This window comes from Pholcus phalangioides, unplaced genomic scaffold (genome assembly GCF_987345545.1).
Source record: "Pholcus phalangioides strain wild (caught in Gottingen) unplaced genomic scaffold, Ppha-v1.0 ptg000022l_1, whole genome shotgun sequence".
Classification (NCBI taxonomy): Eukaryota; Metazoa; Arthropoda; class Arachnida; order Araneae; family Pholcidae; genus Pholcus; species Pholcus phalangioides.
Window position 1 is genome coordinate 24,969,122 of NW_028301615.1, and position 15,755 is coordinate 24,984,876.

At 40.3% G+C, this 15,755-nt stretch overlaps 1 protein-coding gene across 5 annotated transcripts in view; it reads left to right on the plus strand.

The window, feature by feature from the left end:
* The window catches only part of LOC149070052 (recombining binding protein suppressor of hairless-like), a 150,126-nt gene that overhangs the window by 119,139 nt on the left and 15,232 nt on the right, over window positions 1–15,755 (plus strand). For all 5 annotated transcript variants that reach the window (XM_089249377.1, XM_089249374.1, XM_089249376.1 and 2 more), the window contains one exon: window positions 1,013–1,349. In XM_089249377.1, coding sequence (XP_089105503.1) covers window positions 1,013–1,349 — 337 coding nt within the window. The remainder of the gene's footprint in view (window positions 1–1,012; window positions 1,350–15,755) is intronic.

A 15,755-nucleotide genomic window follows, 5' to 3' on the forward strand; every position in this document is an offset into this window, starting at 1 on the left:
ACATGGCATAAAAATCGGGATCCGGAAATTTCCCCTTCCACATTTCGCCTGCCCTGACCATATGAGTTAACGTTTGAAAGACCAAGTGCGTGACCGTATGAGTGATCAAGTTAGTGACAGCGTGATTGACAAAGCTCCGTTGGTCACTCATACGGTCACCCACCGTATTTCACACGGTCACTCACTCCCTTCAATTGGTTACGCACCCACTCATACGATCACTCACATAGTCAGTGTTTTACTTGGTCACTCACACGGTCGGGGCAGGCGAAATTCCCGGGAGGGGGCGAAATTTCCGTTGACCATAAAAATCTGCCTGTTATGTAGGTTGCTTTAGAATATTTGACAGATTGGTTTTATTTATTGGTTTTATGTACGTTTTCACGTATGCTATATACACTGCGCATGTGCAAACGTCAAATTGTTTTCTTCTGAAATTTCATGTGACCAGGTGTCTTAGGACACCCTTCCCCCCTCCACCTTAATTTCCATTCACTAAGAAAGAAGAAAAAGTATTTATCTATGTGTGTGTTCGAAATGTAGATGTTAATTAAATGTTGCTTTCAATGTTAATTTATTTTTTATTTAATTTTCAATTGAAAGTTTGCTCTTATTTGAGTAAATTTTTTAAACCAATAAGATCTCGTGAAAATGTCTGTTAATTTGATGAGATGTGTGCGTTGAGGGTCTTAATACCTTCATTGGCCATATTACCTTCACCTAAGAGGTAGATTCTTTGAAAAAAAAACCCGTTTTTTTTCATATTTTCCATTGAGATACACCATGGATCAATTTTTTTTCTTCATAATATTTTTTGTATATAATATGGTACTTTAATTACCAATATCGTAAATTTAATCGATAAAAGCAATAAGGACCGATAGAAATTCATATTTTTCGCATTTGAAATTTTAATGGGTTACAAGAAACTGAAGATGTCGTTTAGAATTATCCGGATTCAGCCTTGATTGGTATTCTCTCAACCTCTTATTTTATTGTGTGTGTTGTGTAGGTGGACGGCAGCCAGCGTCCATCGTTGATGATCGACGAATCTCATCAACATCATCACCATCACCAGCCTGGCGGCAATCACCTGCAGATGAACGGTAATCTCGTCCACGATATACACCACCAACAGCAGCAGCAACAGCCACCGCAGCAGCAGCATCAAGGTAGGGCCAGCGGCACTTACGACAGCCGGCCAGTGGACCTGTCCAGCCCGAGGCCGAACGGGCACTACGAACACATGAACATGCAGCAGGCCGGTGGATCTCCCGGTGGTCACCACCAGTACCGTTCGCATCCTCCGACTTACGAGAACGGCCTACCATCCTCTATTCCTGGTTGTGGTAAGTTCACAAGTTCAAATTCAGTTTAATTCCATTCTTTCTACATCGTTGAGCCAATCGAGGTCTATTTGTTGGATAAATGGCAGTTTGAGGAAAAAAAGACAACGTTTAAGCACCGACACAGGTGCGTGTATATTTACATATAATATTAGCGGTCGAGAGAGATATTAATTGCTGACTCTATCGCGAAACATGTTCTAAATACAAATACAAAACCACAACAGGCAAAATGCCCAACGAGGTGGCTGAAAAAAAGATGCCCATAAAAATATGGATGTCATATATTTCCAAAAAATATATAGCAACCCAATTAAAAATGCAATTAACAAAAATTATAATAAGCACTGAAACATCAAAATTCTTTAGATTGATTTGTCGTTTTGGCGACAAATCAATCTAAAGAATCATCATCTAAGCAAATCTAATAATGCGATAGACCAGACATCTTCTTTGGGGCCGTTCAAGTATTACGTAAGCAAATTTTTTAGCCATTTTTGACCCCGTCCCCCCACTTCTCAGCCAAACTCTGACCCCCCTCCTCCCTTGTCAGCAAAATTTCGTCATCAGCTCTGCCTCTTTGAATCCTAACACACATTGGTGGAATCAGAGTCGTACATGGGGGGGGGGGGCGAGCCCCCGCATGTCTCTTCCCCCCCCCCCCCTCGATGATCAAAAATTTATTTTTTCAATGCAAAAAAATATTTCTTAATTGACATTTCGGAAGAAAATTCCTTTATATGGTATTGTAATCAATTTCTGTTAATTAGTTATTTGAAGGCTACGAACTCAAAATTTATTATTAATAAATTCATTGCGACTCACCTTTTAAGCCATTTAATGATAAATCGCATACAGGCCTTTGGCCCCGCGGACCAAATATGACCCTGGGGGTTATCTGATGCAGCCTGCTCTCTTCAAACCTAATTTTGTAAAAATGAACTAAGCGGCACATTTACAGATCGCTTAAGTGTCCCGTGCTACAATTCCAGAGCACTTAAGTGGCCCGGGCACATTTCCCGATCACTTGGATCCGCGAAACATTTAGAGATCACTAAAGTAACTCTGTAGGGCACTTATGAATGTTACTTCAAGTGCTCACAAACTATCGAAAGGTTTTTTTCGTTTTTGGGGCACCGAGTAAGATGTCATTAAGAATATTTGATATTTTCATAAAGGATGGTTGATGACGTAAGCATTATCCAACCCCCCCCCCCACCCCTTGTCATCAAAAGTCAGCAAATCGGAAACCCCCCCCCCTTCCCCCATCGATGCTGACGTAATACAGCTATGACCCCTTTCAGCAAACCAAAGCACTGAACTCGATGCTTGGCTCATGACCTCTGTATCCTGGAGCCGTCCTGGCCCATAGGCTGAGATGTTTGGTAGGTCTTAGGCCAGGATTTCTCACCGGCCCTTTAAAGTGAATTTACAGAGAACACAAAATAATGCCTGTTCTGGATTGAATTCTGTGGCTGAATCTTCCATACATTCGGGACGTGGCCGGCTTTCCGCTAGATAGCAAGTTGCTGCCTTTGAATGAAAAGGGTCGAAAACTATGGTAGACCCACTCTAATGGCATAACGAGCAATTACCCGACGTCCAATTCTGACTTGTCCACTCATCAGTGTAAACCAGCGCCAGCTTTTATACAGACTTATTCTTATTCAACTTTGTTTCTGGCTTGTTTCAGAACAGTTTCGGTGATGCCGCGCAGCACAAATAATGATTTCGCTTATTTCGCATTGAAATAGAAAAAATTTGTAAGATGTAAATATTTTGCACCCGTCTCCCCATGATACAAATACAACGCCACAACAGGCAAAATGCCCAACGAGGTGACTGTGAAAAAGAAGCCCATAAAAATACGGATGTCATATATTTATATATATATCATATATGTATCATATATTTCAAAAATACAGCAACCCAATCAAAAATGCAATTACCACAAATACACACGATAAAATATTATACAATGCCCATAAAGAATACTTATGGTTGTCCTATTCTAAGTATGGATAGCTTCTCGATTTACCCCAACATGTTTATCGTATTTCTTTTGAAACGTGTCAATTGTGTTACAATTTACTACCTCCGGGGGTAAGGGTTCACGGAAAATTCACCGCCAACAATTCACCGACAACAATTCACCGCCATGCAATTCACCGCTAGGAAAATTCACCGACCAACAATTCACCGCCATGCAATTCACCGCTAGGAAAATTCACCGACCGACAATTCACCGACCAACAATTCACCGCCATGCAATTCACCGCTAGGAAAATTCACCGACCAACAATTCACCGCCATGCAATTCACCGCCGGAAAATTCACCGACGACAGTTCTATGCGAGTCAGTTAGCGAGGGAATGAGCGATTGAGTTACTGAGTGAGTGACCCAGTGAGTAAGTGATTCAGTGAGTCAGTGAGTGAGTGAGTTACTGATTCAATAAGCGAGTAAGTCAGTCCGTAAGTGAGTGAGCGATCTAGTGAGTGAGTGATCTATTGAGTGAGTAAGTGCCATGTCCTAAAGATATGGCGGAAAGTTTAAATAATGACTTTATGAGAAGAAATTCAGATGATACGGATTTGGGTTGCTGTATTTCTGAAATATATGACATCCATATTTATTGTGGGCATCTTTTTCTCAGCCACCTCGCTGGGCGTTTTGCCTGTTGTGGCCTTGTATTTGTATAAATTACAAATTGCTGTTGCCCAATACAAGATAGTATATTCAACAAAATTCCATTAACTCTGTTTTACTCAGAAACTTCTAATGAAATGTTAAAAGGGATAATAACAGAATTAAAAGATAATAAAGTAAGTGGATACGCGATGAATTAACTTCCTAAAAATGCTTGAAATCATCTCCTGTTATCACTTTGATGTTATAAAAAACATCGCTGATCATCAGTAACCAATGGATTTTTTCTTATGCTGAACTAGCTGTTACCCGCGATTTCACGTGATGAACTTTCAAAAATCCCGCCTTAGTGCGTATCTATATGTACTCTATATTTACTATATACGTATATATATACTTCCTATGCAACGGAAATTAGTGGCGATTTTTTTATTACGGGAGTCGGTGACGTTTTTTGAGTGATGGAAATCTGTTACGTTTTTGTGTTACGGAAGTCGGTTACGATTTTGGGATCAAGTTTTCATTTAACTCTTGCATATATCGGGACCAAGTTATGTGCATGTACCCAATGGTTCTCACATCCCACATCCTACAGCAGGTCCCCTAAGCTGAAATAGATGGCGGGCCCCCAAACCAGCGTTTTCACGGGCCCCTCTGTGCTTAATTTATAGTGTGAAAATATCACAAAGGATAAGAAACGTTCCGGCCCCTGTCAGCCCTGCCATCGTGGGGGTCATGCCGAGAGGTATGTATACGTAAAATATACATATATCACCAGTGCTCCCAACATACAGGGTCGGGGTACCCGGGAGATTGCACATACACCTTCATGGGGAAGTTAAAAGGTTTCATTTCCAGGGGTCCTTGATGGAACTCATTGTTTTCTTGCTGGTTTAACATTGACAAATTTGCGATAGCGGAAGCCCAATGTATATCCAGTCTGAGGTCCCATAAAATTTGCGAATTCGGTCACGGGTAATTGCGTGGTGGGGGGGGGGCCTGGATTTCATTCGTTGGTGAAATGAATATTTGCAGTGGCCTTCACAGGGGATGCCCGATTAGCTTCCGAGTCAGGGGTCCCGTTAAATTTTGGGGGCACTGGATGAATCTCATTCTTTTCTGTTGTTTAACATTGTAGAATTTTCAACAGCACAAGCCCGAGATAAATCCAGTGTTTGTGTGCCCCACTAAAAATCTGCGTAAGGGGTCCCCGTTACTGGATGTGGGCCCTGGATTTTATTCGTTTTAAAATTGATAAAAATTAAAAGTTTTCGTGGCCACTCACAGGGGGTATATCCGACAAGCCTTCAGGTCGGGGCCCCATGGAAAAGTTGATAGGTTTCATTTCGGGTGTCCCTGGATGAATCTCATTGGTTTTTGTTGTTTAACATTGTGAAATTTGCAACACATCGGTAGCCCGAGATAAATCCAGTCAGGGCCACCCCCCTAAAATTCAACGAATTGGAGTTTGGGGACCCCCATGGGGAAGTTTTCTGGGGTTACTTGATGAATCACATTTGTTTTTTGTTGCTTTATTATTATAAAATTCGCTTCTTCAGTAAGCTGGTGCTTTCACGTGTCCCTTTCCATAGCACGCTGATGAAGTGGGACGAAATAAATAAGATATGTTGTGAATAGAAAAAGGGGGGGGGGTTGACAGATGGCAGGGGAGGGGGCAGAGCCCCCTAGTACTGTATATAAAATAACATGTCATGCCTGATTCATCATCGCCGAGCCAAAACCGCTGAAGCTGTAAATATATCAAATTTTTTGAATAGTTTTTTTCACGACGTAAAGACTCGCTACTCACTAAGAAATGGTTTTTCCATATTCGACAACACCTAAGGGCGTCATAAGAGTGGGGATCAACGTTGAAATCATGCCGAGCCGAAACAGCTGAAGCTATAAATATGACATTAGATCAATATTGTAATATAGACTCATTGAGAAGGGATATGTTTTCGGAAGAATCGGATTTTTTAATCATTTGCGGCACTACTACGTTAAAATAATTAACTAACTAACCAATTCATTCACTCCCTCACTCACTTACTGAACATTCACTCACTCACTCCCTCCCTCACTCACTAACCAATTTACTCGCTCGCTCAATCACTGACTCGATCACTCGCTCAATTACTTACTCACTTGGTCACTCAATCACTGACTCGGTCACTCGCTCAATCACTTACTCACTCGATCACTCGCTCAATCACTTACTCACTCGGTCACTCGCTCAATCACTTACTCACTCAGTCACTCACTGGGTCACTCACTCGCTCAGTAACTCAATCGCTCACTCCCTCGCTAACTGACTCGCACTAAAACTGTTGTCGGTGAATTGTGGGTCGGTGAATTTTCCTAGCGGTGAATTTTCCTAGTGGTGAATTGCATGGCGGTGAATTGTCGGTCGGTGAATTTTCCTAGCGGTGAATTGCATGGCGGTGAATTGTTGGTCGGTGAATTTTCCCAGCGGTGAATTGTTGGTCGGTGAATTTTCCGGCGGTGAATTGTTGTCGGTGAATTGCTGGCGGTGAATTTTCCGGACACGGGGGGTAAACTGTTACATTTATTAACAACCCTATTAGAGAAAAATTCCCTGCGACACCATAACCTTGCATTGTCCCTCACCAATCGAAACTGGTGTCCCCTTGTAAAAGCAGTCGATTGGCGGTGTACTAAAAGTTCATGATCCATTCTATCGATCATATCTCCTCGACACCTACGTTCATCCAATGTAAACATATTCAAAAAATGAAGTCTCTCTCTTCATAACTCAAGCCCTGTGTGCCAACAAGGACACGCGTAGCTCTTCTCTGCACCCCTTCAACCAATTCTATGTCCCTCTGTAGGTATGGTCTCCAAAACCTTACAGCATACTCCAGTCCAGGACGAACTAATCCTCGAAAAAGCGGAAGAATGACTTTAGGAGAACGCGAAGAGACCTTTTTGAAAATGAGACCAAGCATTCTATTCGATTTCTTGACCATCTCTGAACAATGTTCAGAAAACCTAAGTCGCTCGTCAATGAGAATTCCCAAATCGGTGACCCTAGTTGCATCCGGGATAGTGACACCATTCAACTCGTAAGAGAACCGTTGGTTGTTCGAACCAAAATGAGCGACCATGCACTTATCAAAGCTAAACGTGATGCTCCATTCATTTGCCCATGCTGCAATCCTGTTTAAGTTGGTCTGGAGCAACTCCCTATCGCTTTCATTTCCAATTACCCCCATTAGCTTCACATCATCTGCGAATTTGCTAGTAATCCCATCGATACCCTGATCGAGTTTGTCGATAAAAAGTGAAAAAAGTATGGGGCCAAGGACACTTCCCTGAGGAACTCCACTTATGACGTCTGTCCAACCAGAGAATTCCCCGTTCACCATAACTCGTTGCGACCTATCTCTTAACCACGATTCTATCCAATTCAGCAAGTTGCCCCCTATTCCAATCTCGTGTAAACGCTTCAAGAGTTTGCCATGTTGGACCCGATCGAATGCCTTCTGGAAATCAAGGTAAACAACGTCGACATTTTTGCTCTTACCCAAAGCCTTAGTCACGTGATCATAGAAGCAAAGGAGGTTAGTTACACATGACTTCCCCTTCCTGAACCCATGCTGATTATCCGACAATACATTATTCTCGTCTATCCACTTCACAAACTGCCTTTTGATGATAATTTGCAAAATTTTCGAGACGGAGCTCTTCAAACTCACTGGACGATAATTGGACACCGCTTCTCTACTACCCTTCTTAAATATCGGAACAACATTAACAAATTTCCAATCTCTTGGGACGATACCCTCAACAACACTACTCCTGTATATCTGTGCGACTGGCCCCAAAAATTCATTAGCACATTCCCTGAGGACCCTGGGATAGATATCATCTGGTCCTGGTGCTTTGCTTGCTCATACATTTCTTAGAATATTTAGGACCTCCACGTCTTCTACTTGAATATCGTTGGGGGTTTTATTACTCCACGCAACAACCGTAAGTCGAATGCTTACATATAAAATATTTTAAAAATAGCTCATTATATGCAGGGTGTTGTTGTGTAAGGGCTAATGCTGCCCTTATCTCATCAACCGTCGTCGTAGAGGTACGATTCCAATTTAAATAATACCCAGAAGACATTCAAAAATTACCCTGTACCAGTTTTGAGAGTGAAAATACAGTGTGTCGCAAAATAAAAATAAAATAAAAAATCCTAATTATTTTATACTCCCCTCCCCCCGACCTGTAGTTCTGTAACTTCCAGTTAGAAAGTTGTTGCCCTGTATCTCCTGAGGTAGCAACTTTCAGAAAAAATTCCGTGTTTCTGACTTTCAATATTCGCTGAGATATTTCAATTCAAAAAATTGGAGAAAAGTTATGAAAGAACAGAAAAAAAAACTAACGGGTCAAGCTCCTTACCCTCATTTATGCTTGTCCCAACTTTCGCCCCCGATTTGTGAATTCGAATATCTCAGCGAATCTGCACTTGGAAACTTGACATTTTTTTTTGTTGGCCTCAGGAGAGACCAGGCAGCAACTTTCTAATTGGGAGTTAAAGGACAGTGGGGGAGAATGTATAAAAATTTATATTCTTATTCTTTAACTAGCTGTATTTTCCCTCTCCAAATTGATACAGGGTAATTTTTGAACGCCTTTTGAACATTTCTTAAATTGAAACTATACCTCTACGACAGACGGTTGATGAGATGAAGGTTGCATTAGCATTTACAGGCCACTCTTTATATGTACAGTGGAACTTCGGTTAACGAGCTTAATTCGTTCCGCCATCGTGCTCGTTATTCGAATCAAACTTCCCCATAGGAAACAATGGAAATTCGGATAATTCGTTCAACAATTTACATAAAAATGACAAATAAAAACGGCATTCAATCAATAATTTAACATAATACAATAAAATAACCATAATATAAAAATGAATAAACACAATAGCCATAATTAAACATAAAATACGATAATGTTTACAAATTGTATTACTGTAAACAACGAGAGAGGACGACTTAGGGCGATTTATGGACTCGCTGTTGTTCGAAAACGTATTCTTTTGGCGTGAATTTAGAACCTTGTCCAATGACACTTGCTTTTTACTCCTTTTTACGGTTTTTGGGGAAAGGAAAATTGCAGCATTCTTTGGTCATTGCTCGCACATTGCTACAGCTTTATTTAAGTGGTCCTTTTCTACAGAGTTTTACAGATTTCCACATTCTAAACATCCCCTATTCTAATTTTATGTGAGGGACTTCTCCTTACTGCTCTCTTCCTTAGATGAGATACCGTTGATAAACTTTTGCTGGTGCGTGCAAAAAAGATCCATGCCTTCATCTACCGTCAACTTCTAGACATTTTTCGCCACTAGATCTTGAATGCCATCCTCGTGCACCTCTAGTCCATGGTCTTCCCCAAGCACACAATATCTTCGACAAGTAGTGACTCCTGTTCATGAGCTAGCCCCTTGAAAGTCACGTTCAATAATGCAATCAGCCCACAGTTTTCTCCAGAATTTAAAAAGAATTAATAAAAAATTTCAAGTGCAAATACTGCAATGCTGCATCTAGTTTCATTTCGTAAATATTCACACTCGCGCGAGTGTTCATTTTCCGAGTGAGGCACGCTTACCAGAGACTGTAGTGGAGAGTATTACCAGCAATTCCATAACGTGTGTGTGCGAAAGCAAAAAACCATTAGCTCAGTTGCGATAACGTGAAAATAAATAAAGTGCAAAAATTTTGCTCGTAATGCGAATCATCGGTCGTTAATCGAGTCAAAATTTCTTCAAATTTTTTTGCTCGTTATGCAAATTGCTCGTTAACCGAAGTTTCACTGTATATGCAGGGTGTCTTCTTCGATCAGCAGAGCCTCTTGTGTTGTTATTTCAACCGCCGCTGCAGCTTATTCTGGCATTTTTTTTTTTTTTTATACTACCGCTAAATGCACTAGTTTATGAATGGCAGATATGATTTTTAATCGTTTCCAGTGATTGGGAATCGTGGGTAATGAAGTGGGTGGAGGGAGACCAGACAAACCTCGTTGTTTCGTGCCTGAGAACTTAACGGACCATCGGCAGGTGTTGAGACGTGATATGGAAGCATTTCCATGCTTTTATTATTATTATTATTGTTTGTCTTTCCTTCTTCGGGTTCACGATAAAGAACTGAAGGGTGGATTCGGAAATATTTCGTAACGAAACGTTGTTGTATAAACACACATTTCTTGTGTGGAAAACGGATGTTGTATCTCTCCTCCGTTTTTCTTGGATACGTTTTTTCGTTCTGGAAATTCATTTACGCAGTTTGTCTTCCCCTCTTCTTTTTTTTTTTCTGTCAATGGCCTTCTGACGTTTGTGGTATTGTATCTAAAAATGTGCGACTTTGGATTCGTGTTCGATGACATCACGGATTACCTTGATCTATGCTGTGGTGAGGTTTCATTAATATACGAGCGAACGCAATACTTGCGTGCGACCTTTTAAATCTCGTTTATAGATAATCGTGGTACTTGAAAAAATAAAAATAAATCCATTTCTCTTCACCTCACCGAAATATATATATATAACGATTCGAGCGAGTACCGCATAAGATACATACGTAAATATATTATTATACGTTGATATCTCTATGACCGATGACGTGAAAAGTTATTCTCCGTTACGTCAATGGATTGGAAACATCATCTCCCATTGCGACACGTAATAATAATGTAGTCGAACTCGGTTACAACGACGTGGAAGATTCTGCGAAATTTTGTCTTTTTTTTTGACGAAAAATACAATCAGATACTGTGCAAGAAGAGTTAATGTTGGGGTGAGACCATACTTGGTCGGGAAAAAATACGGCCGAATATTGATCATTAACGGTGGATTCACATGTACAGATACGTCACCCTGTTGTGTCAGACGCTGCAAACATTCTTTAACATAAAGCCAACGAACGTATTCATATCTATCGTATTGTGGTTGCGCAGGCACAGACAGGCATTTTTATGGTGAAGAATGGTGAGTGTCTGTAGATGTGAATCCACCCTAATACGGAACATCGCTAATTCTGGACAAACATGTTGCTAATTGTCAGGGGAAATTGCCAACTATTGCTTATAAATAGAGCTCGGGTTACATGCAATTGTTACAAAATATGTTCTAAAAATATGCAAATATGCACACAAAAATGCTCAAATACAAGTGCTACAGTGAGTCTGCTGAAGTGTATTTCACGGGAAAAAAAATTAACATGGCAGATATGTGAAGAGTAAATATGTGTCGCATTCATTATTACAGAATTTATAAATTACACAAATTATCTTCATCTCCGGTTCTGGGAAAGATTAGGAATCGGGAGGAGGGAGTTGCGCGACCCCTGAAGTCGATTTTTCAGAAATGACTGAAAAATATTTCATTCAAATCAAATGCGTGTCCAATCGATTAATTTGTCCTTTCAAACTAAAAGAAAGAAGTAATGAAATACTGGGTAATATACTGAGAGTTCGGCATTTTACTGGCGAAATGTTGACCCTAGAGTAGGCATCTGCAACCCATTGCTCCCTGAAACACCCAGTGTGCTCGATGCTCGTATACAATTTCGTGTTCGCGAACATAGGCGGCGATGGACGTGAAAGTCTGGGGGGAACGATGATGATAATATCAGTTCATATATACGCATATACATTAGATCAGTAGGCTTCACTTTTGGCGTTGGGGGGTGGGGGTTGCAACTCCCCTTCCCTGTATCTTCGCCCATGCTCCCGAGCACTTGATCAACGTTACAATTAAACACCTTGTACAAATTTCATTTTAGGATTAAAATCATCCTGATTCGATGCATTTGCTTGCCAAACTTCTCGTAACGGTGACTTTTTTTTTATGATGGGTACAGGAAGTGCTCGCGAGTTGAAAAAAGTGAAAGACCGCTGCCCTATAGGTACACTTCTAATTAGAAAAAGTTTCCGAATAACGTGTTGTACTCAGATATGTCATTCCTGTTTCAAAGGGATATATAGTTATATAGGCTGTATAGTTATTGACATAGGCGTACGCAGAATTTTCTCGGGGGGGGGGGGGGGGGTTCAATTTTTTTTCTTCTCAAGGGGGTTTACGTTTTTTTCCTGCAAAATAACACTGTAATCTCGTCTTGGGGGGGGGGGGTTGAGAACCCCAAACCCCCTCCCCTTTGCGTACGCCAATGGTTATTGAAATTAAAAAAAATTATACAGTTCCCTGTGTGCCCAAAATCCAAATTGAGAAATTGTTGCCCTGTCTCTCCTTATGCCAACAGAAAGAAAATTCCATGTTTCTAAGTGCAATATTCGTCGAGATATTTGATCATTTTTGTCGCACCACGGTCATTTTCTGCACACGAGGGCTGATTAGACCGGGACCTACAATTTATTGCCGATTCCGAACTGCAGGTTTGTTTTATACTCATCCGCGGTGGCGGACTCCCCGCGGTAGAACAATTTTTTCCTGCAGTCACTGTTTTCGTTGTACCCCTGTGTCACGAAATTTTTCTGACTAGGGCGTACCGGGTATCGAACTCGCGACACCTCTAAACATCCTTTGGTACTTTAGGCGAACATCTTATCGACATGGGCTACCGCGCCCATCGAGATAATTGAATCCGAAAAACTTGGAAAATTGAAGTTGGGGGAAAAAACAGTTCTTAATGCGGAAAACCCGTTTTACCCGCATTTAACGCTGTTTTTTTCCCAAATTTTCTCCGTTTTTTGCATTCAAATACCTCGATGAATATTGAAGCATGGCATTTTTCCCCCCATCGGGAGAGACAGGACAATTTCTCAATTGGGTTTTGGGGCACACGGGGACTTTATAAAAAGTTATATTTTTTATTTTAATAACTATCCAACCCCTTTGAAACATGAATGACAATCGATCAAATTTACTAAAATCTCGTCCATTGCACCAGCTTCCAAAAGAGCTTACAATAAACCATATCAGTGATCTAGTTCAGAAGAAATTTAGTCTTTTGTTTGCAATACATCACTGAAATCTGCGTTCGTCGAAATAATTTTAGTAGGTGTTTTGGCGACAATTCGATTCTTCCCTTTACCAATCTCTTAAGCGCTTGAAGCTTGCAAGGAAATCCAGATATTTCGATGAAATTAGTGTCACTTTATAGGAGTTTTTCTTTTCTTTCCAAACATGTGCTTAATTTGCTTGTAGGGCTTTCAAAAACTTCACAATTTTTGATTTTTTTTTTTTTTTCCAGACGACGCATTTTCCTTCCATAATCGATTGCCCACCATAACCCGAAAACGGTTCGAGATAGGACAGGGTTGGTAGGGTGTTTCAAGTTCTACTTGGGCTCGTCTATCACCCCCCCCCCCTTTTGTTTGGCAGAACGTGTCACATATTAACCCTATGTAATTCATTACTTCTTTCTTTTATTTTGAAAGAACAAATTAACCGATTGGACACGAAGTTTTTTGCATTTGATTTGCAATTTAATTAAATTTATCTCGATCATTTTTTCAAAAACTGTTTTCAGATGTCATGACACCCCTAAAAGTAAGCTTCTTTGATAAAATGGCATTTTTCATGAGATAAAGTTGCGTCGGGCAAAACACAGGAATATCCCGTGTGCTTATAAACAATCCCTACATTGTAGAAATTTAGCGCATCGTGACTAGCGCAAATGAGTGATGGGACATATCGTCACTCATGGTGAAATTTTTGCTGGCGACGTTTAACAACAGATACATTTAATTGTGCTTGAATCCGCCATCCACCGTTGGAGTAATGGTTATAATACGAGACTCACGTACCAAAAATGATGTGTTCGATTCGGTCTGAAACCCATCCAAATTTCTTTCCCCCATCTTTCCATCTCTGCTGTTATTTACTGATTCAATAAAAAATGTTTTCATTTCTCTTTAATAAACTTTGAAATTCAGTTTCGCCCAAAACTCCGCCTCTCGTGACGTCTTGCTAGCTTTTTTGCTCGCAGTAACCAATCACCGGCGTGCTAATGCTTCCTGCGTTACTAAGAAAGTAAGGATTGTAATTACGCGTCCCGTATGCATGTTATATCAATGTCGGAGCGTCAAACATGTAATAAATCCTTTTTTTTTCAATGTCAATTATAAATCTGTGCTCAGATGACAAAATGTAATAAGTCGTTTTTTTTCAAAATTTCACGAGGGTAAATTTGTAAACAATATTTTGTAAAAATGTGATACTGTGGCTTTTTGACGTATTGCAATTTGCCTCCGTCGGTTCCTCATAAACCGAAAGCGATCGACGAAATTTTGTCACCTTCCAAATTTTGACGAACGAGACTCCAGAATGCGAACTCCTCAATTTTTTGGGAAAAGTGACTTGCGTCTCATTTTGCCATCTGATCACAGAAATAGAACAACTGACGAACATTTCCTGAATGTGATCAGCACTAATTCAAAGAATTTCGTGCAAAAACGCCGCAAAAGCAACGAAAAATTTGTGTTCAAATCTGTGGTGTTTGGTCAGAACATGATAACTCCAAAATCACATTTTGACATATAAGCATTTTTATTGCCATTAAAAAATCACAAATAAAGCATATACACAAATGCAAACGAAAATATCATACATCAGTATGTTGTTTAGCCGTACGCACATATTTGTGCATTTATCTCACTTCTAATTAGTTATAATTAGCAAGACTTACTATAGTCCTCCGACCACGAGATGAATTTTCGCTGCGTCATGTCACGTCACGTCGGATAATTTTATTCAATTTTTTTTTTTTTTTTGTTAAAACGATTGCACATCGAGAAAAGTTCATCAGTGACTGAGCTTTCACGATTGGCATGTCCTTCTAGGATAAAATAAAATCGTTTGACGTGACATGACGTGCCGTAGCCATATCTCATCTCGTGGTAGGAGGACTATACTAGATCAAAAAGCCATTTTTTGGAGATATCATGTTCTGACCAAACACCACAGATAATATTCGAGTTGGTTCCGTTTTCATCGACGTTATAAGCAAGATCCATTAACACTATTCTCTACGACGGGAATCAGCCCTCGCCGTCAATTATTGACGTATATTCGAAGTGCCGTTGTAAGCGAGTTTCACCTTAATACTGGTGCGTGGGAAAGGGATTTACGTTTCCTTTACTGGAATTTTTAATTGTAAATTTTTCGCATAGGCCGTAAATGACTGACATTACCCATCTGACATTGTTTACACTTTAAGCGGCATTGACGAGATATCTCGCCTCCTTAAAAGACTTTTATTTTAGCACTGACAAGCCCAGATATTTTGTAAAGTTAATCTGTTGCCAGTGGAAAACACTTTACCCAATACCCCTTAGTCTGCAGTTGTTGAAAATCGGAAGAAAGTCTATTTCATTTTAAAAAACATGACATTTTAAAGGGAGTTTAGTGATTTCTACTATACCACTTAAAGGTTGAAGATCGATACCATAAGCATAAAAAGTTGTATCCTACCCATGGGCACGATCCCCCCCCCCCAATATTTGCCGCCACCTTCATAATACCTACAGAAATGTTGGGTTTGAGGCTTCTCCCAATATTTCTAAGCCTCACTAATGTTTCCAATATCTCCATGCCTATGATCGAATATGATGTATTGACAGTGCCGTCTTAACGCATGGGTCCACCCGGACATGCCACAGGGGCATCTAATGACGAGGGGTCTCTTGACAATGAGATATGATTACGATTTTCGAAATTTAATGATCACTACTAATCACTGGTTGGCCGTAGATCATCACAAGATGATCCTCCGTGGCTT